General features: G+C 52.0%; 2 protein-coding genes across 6 annotated transcripts in view; one reads left to right on the plus strand and one right to left on the minus strand.

The window, feature by feature from the left end:
- The window catches only part of LPO (lactoperoxidase), a 37552-nt gene extending 35440 nt beyond the window's left edge, over positions 1–2112 (plus strand). For 3 of the 4 annotated variants that reach the window (XM_017861612.1, XM_017861614.1, XM_017861615.1), the window contains 2 exons: positions 945–1182; positions 1387–2112. In XM_017861612.1, the coding sequence (XP_017717101.1) occupies positions 945–1182; positions 1387–1594 (446 nt within the window). In that variant the 3' untranslated portion in view covers positions 1595–2112. The remainder of the gene's footprint in view (positions 1–944; positions 1183–1386) is intronic. The other variant, XM_017861613.1, reaches the window with a different exon arrangement.
- Positions 2113–3819: 1707 nt separating this feature from the next.
- Positions 3820–8447, minus strand: part of MPO (myeloperoxidase) — an 11024-nt gene continuing 6396 nt past the window's right edge. For both annotated transcript variants that reach the window (XM_017861611.1, XM_017861610.1), the window contains 4 exons: positions 7015–7270; positions 6348–6518; positions 5253–5490; positions 3820–4465 (listed from right to left, as the gene is read on the minus strand). In XM_017861611.1, coding sequence (XP_017717100.1) covers positions 4258–4465; positions 5253–5490; positions 6348–6518; positions 7015–7270 — 873 coding nt within the window. In that variant the 3' untranslated portion in view covers positions 3820–4257. The remainder of the gene's footprint in view (positions 4466–5252; positions 5491–6347; positions 6519–7014; positions 7271–8447) is intronic.

An 8447-nucleotide genomic window follows, 5' to 3' on the forward strand; every position in this document is an offset into this window, starting at 1 on the left:
GGCCAGTTTTTTTCGTTTTTGGGGGTTTTTTTTTTTTTTTTTTTTTTTTTTTTGTTTATTTTTTTTTTTTTTGAGACGGGCTTGCTCTGTTGGCATAAGCTAGATACAGGTGGTGCCAACCATAGCTCACAGCAGCTCAAACTACTAGCTTCAAGTAATCCTCCTGCTTAAGCAACTACCAAGAGTATGGCTAAGGTGTGCCACATGCCCAGCCTTTTTTTTTTTTTTTTTTTTTTTAAATATAGACATAGTCTTGCTATGTTGCATAGTCTTGCTGGTCTCAAACTCCTGGCCTCAAGCACCTTGGCCTCCCAAAGCACTGGAATTACAGGTGCAAGCCACCATGTCCAGCCCCAGGCCATTTCTAAAACCCACTTTGTTCCTTTATGAAGCAGAATCTTCCATTTCCCCTAATGCAGAGAAAAGAACATATATCTGGTACTATCTTGGCATTCCTTAAATGAAAAAGAGATCACCAACTAACTTTAAAAACAGTTTAAAAGCCCTGAAAACATTAAGAAAACTAGAGAGAAACCAGTGACTGTTAGACCTTTCTTTTGTCCCCATGAAAGGCAGTTTAATTAAGAACCAGACTGCCTGAGTTCAGATCCCACCTATGCCATTTACTAGTTACAGGACTTTGGGCAAATTAGTTAACATTTCTGTTCTTCAGTTACATATTTGCACAGTGCTTAGAATAGTGCCTGAACTCATAGTAAGTACCACATAGCTTTCATGATTACTTAGTGGTTACAAAGGACTTAACCAACTAGCCCCCTCAAGATTGAAGTGCAAATAAAAAACAATGGATTGCCTCTTTCCCCATCTCAAAGGCTGTAAGACCAGACTTTCCAGGGCTGATAGAGCTGGAGTGGACATGGCTCCAAAGGGGGCTGTGAACAGGAAGTCCCTGGGATGAGACAGCCTCAGCCTCTCCACCCTAGGGTACAATTCCTGGAGAGCCTTCTGCGACCTCTCACAGCCGCAGACACTAGAGGAGTTGAACACAGTGCTGAAAAACAAGATACTGGCCAAGAAGTTACTGGGTCTCTACGGGACCCCTGACAACATCGACATCTGGATAGGGGCCATTGCTGAGCCACTGGTGGAAAGGGGTCGGGTGGGACCTCTCCTGGCCTGCCTCTTGGGCAGGCAGTTCCAGCAGATCCGCGATGGAGACAGGCAAGTGCGTCCTCAGCCAGGGAGGGAAGGGCAGGGCAGGCCCTTCTCCAAGAGGGGTGTCCCAACGTCCTGCATAAGCACTGACTCCAGATCTCAGTGTGAGTAGGGCTTTTCATGGTTCCTGTGACCCTTTCCTTCCCCTGTGACACAGTGGGGAGGGGCCAGCGGCCAGACTGTGGAGTGACTCTACTTCTGTCTCTGTAGGTTCTGGTGGGAAAACCCTGGGGTCTTCACGAAGGAGCAGAAGGACTCTCTACGGAAACTCTCCTTCTCACGCCTTGTCTGTGACAACACCCACATCACCAAGGTCCCACGGGACCCATTCCAGGCCAACAGCTACCCCTATGACTTCGTGGATTGCTCAGCCATCGACAAGCTGGACCTGTTACCCTGGGCCTCAGTGAAGAATTAGGGGCCTGGGCTCCAATACCGCCTGCGCTGCACAGAAAAGTTTCCTTTGGTCCACAGGGCCATTTCAAGCAAGTTCAATGACCTGGTCCCTTAGAGCTCCACACCCAAGTCCCAGCCCTTCTTTGCAGCTGGGCTTCTCTACATCCCTGGGTGAACAGCTTGCTCAGGCCCCAGGGTGACTGCCTCAGCCCTCCCAGCTCTTACACTCGGCTCCTGTGGCTTCTCCTTTCTGTCAAGACTTAGCCCCTCTGAGGTGCGCTTCTGCTCCAGCTTGCTGAATGTTACCTGTCCTCTTCCCTCCACAAGTCTTGGTCCTTGACCTTTATCTTTCCTCCTGTCCTCTCACCTAGATCGTAAGCTCCCTAGTCCAGGACGTCAGCCTGCCTCCGAGGGTTCCCCGTGGCACCTAGCATGGTGCACAGCACATTAGAAGTGCTCAAAAACATCTGATGACTGACTAAAGATGCAAAGCGGACTTTGGAATCACTGCCAAATAAGTAACTAGATGTTTATAGGCCATACACGTCTTACCACTGAGATGGCGTGTACATGGGTCTTGGGGTGAGAGGGGATGGTTTGGTGGGATTTCTAAGAGCTCTCAAAGAAAGGGGAGGGGCGGGGGCTCCTGGGGAAAAGAAGCACTGGCTGTGGAGTAGCAAGAGAGAGGGCGTGGGGGGGATGGTAGGTGGTGGTGCCAAGGGATAAAACAGGAAGGAAAACCAAGCCTGGGTCCCCCACAGCTGAAGCTAATATCATTTCCAGTGGCCCTTCTGAGAAATACTGTCTTCTAGAGTGGTCCTGGGATCCTGTGATGTCTCTGAAGGGGCACTTCCAGAACATTCCTTGAGCTTCTGCCCAATACATATTCATATGTTCTTCTTTTAAAATGACCCTCTGGGAAAGATTAGCCCAGCCAGGGCCTCTAGATCCCCCGACTGGTGGGGTGGGAGTGGGAGACACCCAGTCATCCTGTGGGAAGAGCCCAGGAGCCAGATGACCTCAGCTGCAGCCTGGCACTGCCAGGCCTTGGACGAGTTGCTTCACTCCTCTGAGCAGCCCTCTCCTCATCGTGGAAATGAGGACAAGCAGTATTTATGCTGCTGCTTACCACAGTGAGGTCCTAACGTTACCAAGGGCCCCATGAGTACATTAGACTCCACCATCCTACACCACTTCCGGCCCCTCCCCACATTTGAGAAGGAAGGGGAGAGGGAGGGAGTCCTCCAGTCAGATGCAGGGTTCAAGCTCCAGGCAAGACTACTAGGGAAATATACTCCTTCACCTCCCTCAGTGCTGGCCCTGTTCTCTGGGCCCAGCCATCTGCTCTCACTGCTCCAGGGGCCATGTGCACCATAAGTGAGAAGGAGTCTACTGTCTTGAGGGCCTCTGAACCCCTGTGCCAGGCTGCCGGGATGCAGGATGCAGAGGCCCCTCTCATCGGGAAAGGGCCTGCCTCCTCACCAGGTCCCTGCACTTTCTCTCCTACCACACAGCATTTTGTCCCCTCCACTTCCGAGCCCCTGGCACAGGCCTGACACAGAATGAACACATAGCAAACATTTGCTAGAGCAATTAACAAACATGAGGGCTTGGTGACCACAGTTCCCTGCAGGGTGGCAGGGGTGGAGGTGAGGGAGGAGGGTCTGCACCGCGTGCCCTGCCCTCCATGTTTCCAAGAGATGACTGCCCTGCACGTACAGATCTCAAGGGAAAACTCCCCGACACCCTCACCCTCAGTTCAGAAACACAGGGCCCTGAGCACAGACCACACTGGTTCAAGTGCAGAGCCCAGAGTAAATCTCTGCAAAAGCGCCAGTTCCTCCTCAGACACGGACAGAGTGGAGGTCCCCATTGGTGGTGCCTTTATTACCATAAACATTGGGAGCAAATAAATGGTACAGAAAGTACAACAGGCCCAGTTCCTCTTCAGGAGGACTCCAGTGAATAAGCAAGAAATCAGGGTGAGGAAGAAAAAGGGGAGCCATGGCCTGAGCCTGGCTGGCTGGGCCTATAAGTCAACCACAGAGCCCAGCTGCGGCTGGCTCATCCCTCCAGGGCACCACTGGTCCAGCTCTGCTAACCGAGACACAGATGGCATTTTGGTATCTCTTTCTTGTCTCTATATGTTTCTCATGCCCAGTACAGTGCCTTGCATGTAGTAGGTGCTCAATAAATGAAGAACAAGAGGATACAAGTGGGCCCTCCAAGAAACCATGGCAGATGTAATTTACAAGGAAGAAAACTCTTGTTTAATGAGGGTAATTTGCTCAAGTTCACAAAGCTAGCAAGCCACAGAGCCAGGATGGGAACCCAAGCAGTCTAATTCCTGAGCTGTGCGCCTCACCAGTCCGTTCTGCTGCCTTCCACATACTCAGTATTCTCATCGGCACAAACACACACTCACATAAATGGCACATACACATAACCCATGAAACACTCCCCATGTTCAGACAACACACACACATGAAATGCCAATTTATATACTTTGCAGATACATGAGCACACAAATGAATGTCTAGTCATTCATTTTCTCAGCTGCACCCAGAACAGGGCTGGGCTCACCTAGGGCAAGGAGATTGGCCAGCCCAGATTGTTCCAATTGGCCGTGGTTCCAATTGGCCAGCCCAGATATACCCCTCACTGCTGCACCCCCTTACTTAGCCTCTAGGAGGCTTCCCTCCAGGAAGCCAGGTTCAATGCAGGAAGTGTACTGCAGTTGACAAAGTCCCGGGGATACGAGTTAGACATGAAGATGTTGTTCTTAGACACAGTGGTGATGCCCGTGTTGTCACAGATGATCCGGGGCAAGGAGATCTGGGCCAGGGCCTGTCGCTGCTGCATGCTGAACACACCCTCGTTCTCCCACCAAAACCTGCATGGGGAACACCCATGGACACTGTGCCTGAGGATATTCTGGGCTGGCAGGGCATCGGTGGGCTTGTGCTGCTCCCTGGATATAACAAGGCCACAGCAAATGCCACCTGGCAGCACAGGAGGGCCCCAGGCCCTTGGGCAGTCCAGGGGCCTTCACACAAGTGATGTTCCACTCGTTGTGCAGAGTAAAGCACAGCTGCCCAGTGGCCTTTCCCTTATCCCTAGCCCGGCAGCCTCCAGAGCGCCACGCTGGAGGGGGACCCGGGCCCACACACACTCCTGAAGCCCTGTGCCCAGGCCAGGGGCTGCATCCACAGGAGTGGGAGAGAATCTTGGGGGTGGTTTATAATTCATCCACCCAGAGAGGGCCACCTTTTTCTAATTTTCCCAAAGGTGCAGTACAGGCTAAGCAAGAACTAGACATGAAGACGTCAGGACCACGATGAAATGACACTAAGGGGAGCTGTGGGAAAGCTGGGAGGGGACTGCCCACTGGTGGCTGACACCCTCGTGGTTGCACAGTGAAACCCACGGGAATAAGTAGCTAAGGGTGGCATTTTTCTATCTTCCTCCCTTTACAACCAGGGGTCCAGGTCTCTCCTTGCTGCACCCCCAACAGGTTCAGGGCACATTAGAGGCACTCCAGGGCATCTGGAGGATTCCTGGAACACACTGGAAAATCACTGATTCCCTCCAGTCCTTCACCTGACGGGAGGAAATTTGGGCTCTGAGTCAGGGATAGGCCCACAGCCACCCAGCGGCCCACGCCGCCTGCCCCTCCTCACCGATCACCATCCCGGAGCTTCCTGAACTGGATGCCGATGATGCAGGCGAGGAGTGGGCCCACGCGGCCATTGCGCTCCAGGGGCTCAGACACGCCGCCCATCCAGATGTCGATGTTGTTGGGCGTGCCATACTGCATCATCAGTTTCCTCGCCAATTCCAGGTTCCTCAGCACCGTGCCCAGCTCGCCCACCGTGTTGGGCTGCGGGAGCCCACAGAAGCGCCTCCAGGCATTGTACCCTGCGTAGGGGAGGGGACAGGTGGCTGTGGGCAGGTCCCTCTGCCTCAAGGTGGGGAGGTCGTTGGAGACAGCCGGGAAGATTCACATATCTGCCAGCAGCCCAGAAAACCCACCTTCCCAACACAACCCAGGTCATAGAGGGAGGGAAGGACCTCACATCAGGGAACCCTGAACCTTTGGCTCCGACCAAGGAGCACAACTGGGCCTCTCTGGGACCATCTCTGTCTTTCTCTTGCCCTCCTACCGTAAGGCAAACCCTAAATTGCCACAGTTCCTGCTGGGTCCAAGAATAGGGACATCTCCTTGTCCCCCTCCAGAACAGCACAATGTGTCTGTCTCTGACCCATGAGAGGTGAAATGTGTCTAGGAGCCTCAGCCACATGGGCTACCCCATAACATAGGCACGGGCTTTGGGGTTAGGCTAATCTGACTTCAAATTTCAGCTTTGCCACTGACTTGACTAAAGAACCTGTCCAGCTTCTGAATCTCGTCAAGCCTCAGTTGCCTCATCAGTAAAATGAAGGCAACAATAATCTCCTCCCCCAGAGTTAACGTACAATGAAGCAAAATGAATTGATGACAGAGACAGATTTTCAGACTGTGGGTTATCATTATGATGATGATGCCCCTAAGATGAGAATGACAGCATGCAAAAGGAGGCTGAGAGGAGCTGGAAATTGATCAGATGGGTCCAGGGAAAGGCAGGGGCCAGGTCTCAGACTACTTCCTGAGAGCAAAGTGCCTCTAATATGCTCTGGAGAGGGCAGGGGCCATAGAGTGGGAAGAGGAGTGATGGGCTACCTAGGAGGCAGCTCAGGGGAGGAGAGTGTCAGGGGAGACTCTTGCAGCCCCTCACCTGGAAGGCCGTGATCCCTGCTGCGCTGCATGTTCAAAGCAGGCAGGTCCAGCCCAATCCTCATGACCTGTTCAAACAATCGCTCCCGGATCTCATCCACTACAATTTGGTTCTGACGATTCAGCTTGGCAGGGGTGGCCATGAGGCCCCGGAGGATGGGGTCAATGCCACCTGGGGACCAGAGGAGCCAGCTCAGGGGAAGGAAGTATCTGGATGAGTATCAGAGCTCAGATTGGAGTCAGGGAAAAGTCCAGGTAAGGTCAGGAGTATTCGAGAAGAGGGCTGGGCACATGCAGTGCCTGGTACCAAGGTGGCTCCAGTGAGCAGGTCCTCACCGGTCACTACATGATCCAGGGACATATAGATCTCAGGAGATTATGCCATTTAGACTTGCAAGATTGCGATGCTCCCAGGCCCTGGCATCCTGGGTCACAGCAAGCCACAACACATAGGAAGCAGCCAGTTACCTCTGACAGCCATCCCCACTCCCACTCTTTATTATCAGATATGGAAGCAGAGTCAGGGGAACTGAGGCTGGAGAGTCAGACCAGATCTCCAAGATGGGAGGAAAGCAGATTGCTCCCCACCCTAGCTCCCTAGAGCCAAGGTGACCCCCACCCCACCTTTAGCTGCCAGCCCACTCGCTCCTGGCCTAGGTCCCGCTTACCTTCCAGCACTACTCTCCAGGAGGCAAAAAAGACCCTGCTGAGGGGGACACGGGAGTTGGGTTCCATGGGCTGGTACTGATTGTCCAGGCGGAACATGAAGGGTTGGATGAGGGTGTGGCCGTAGCGGAAGGCATTGGTGAAGACGTTGGCGATGCGTGGGTCCACTGAGTCATTGTAGGAACGGTACCTGGGCAGGTACTTCCTCATGGCTGCTGGCCCCAACACCAGGGGCAGGTAGTCCCGGTAAGTGATGATCTAAAGACAAGTCATTTGGAATGGCCTCTCTACCCACTCCTCCACTGCAAATGCCGCCTGGCAGCACAGGAGGGCCAGAGTCTCTGCCTGCTTTTGGCTTGGGGAATCCTTCCCATCCCTCTATGGTCAGGGAATAACCTCCCACAATACCGGAACTGGGCCTAACAGAGTGGCACTGAGAGGCATAAATAGAGTTCTACTGCTTGCTAGCTGGGTGACCTTGGACCAGTCATTAACCTCTCTGAGTCTGAGTTCCTCAAATGTACATTAAGGATAATTATATTGCCCTCTGCCTTAGAGGACTAAATAGCAAATCACTTTTTTAGTCATTGTGATAACTTCCTTGTCCTCACGTTATTAATCTGTCATTTCTGAAACTATCTTATAAAGTCCTTGAGAACAAGGGAAATTGAAGTTGTTGAAATACTTCACAGTGCCCACCAAGTGCCTGCCCACAGTAGGGCTCAGTTTAGGTTTGTGGAAAGCAGGGAGGCAGGAAGGAATGAAGGACCATCTGGCATGATTTTCCCTGTGAAAAGTGAAGACATGGAAGAGTCTCACTCTACATTCTAGATTCTAGAAGTTCTTTTGGAGTGTAAATGAATTTCACTTGCGTTCTTAGTGCAAATCAAAACTCACCCTTAGCACCGGAAACTCTCTCCTCCAGAATCTAGGAGTGTGTGTGTGTGTGTGTGTGTGTGTCTGCATCTGCCTCTGAAGGAGAGGGTGGGGGCAATGAAGCACCAGATGTTGAGAGACAGAACCGGGAACATTGCCCCAGGAGTAAATGAGGCTAAGGATGTTGGGTGGATTATGACAGAGCCAAAAAGAAGAGGTGAGTGGGCCGGACACAGTGACTCATGCCTGTAATCCCAGCACTTTGGGAGGTTGAAGAGGGCGGATCAATTGAGCCTAGGAGTTTGAGACCACCTTGGGTAACATGTTGAAATCCCATCTCTACAAAAAATACAAAAATTAGCCGGGCATGGTGGCGCGTGCCTGAAATCCCAGCTACTCAGGAAGCTGAGATGGGAGAATGGCTTGAGCCTGACAGGTGGAGATTGCAGTGAGCCAAGATCGCACCACTGCACTCCAACCTGGGCAACAGGGTAAGACCCTGTATCAAAAAATAAAAATAAAATAATAATAATAATTTTAAATTTTATTTATTTATTTA

The sequence above is a fragment of the Rhinopithecus bieti genome, unplaced genomic scaffold, assembly GCF_001698545.2.
Source record: "Rhinopithecus bieti isolate Rb0 unplaced genomic scaffold, ASM169854v2 scaffold_57210, whole genome shotgun sequence".
Taxonomy (NCBI): domain Eukaryota; kingdom Metazoa; phylum Chordata; class Mammalia; order Primates; family Cercopithecidae; genus Rhinopithecus; species Rhinopithecus bieti.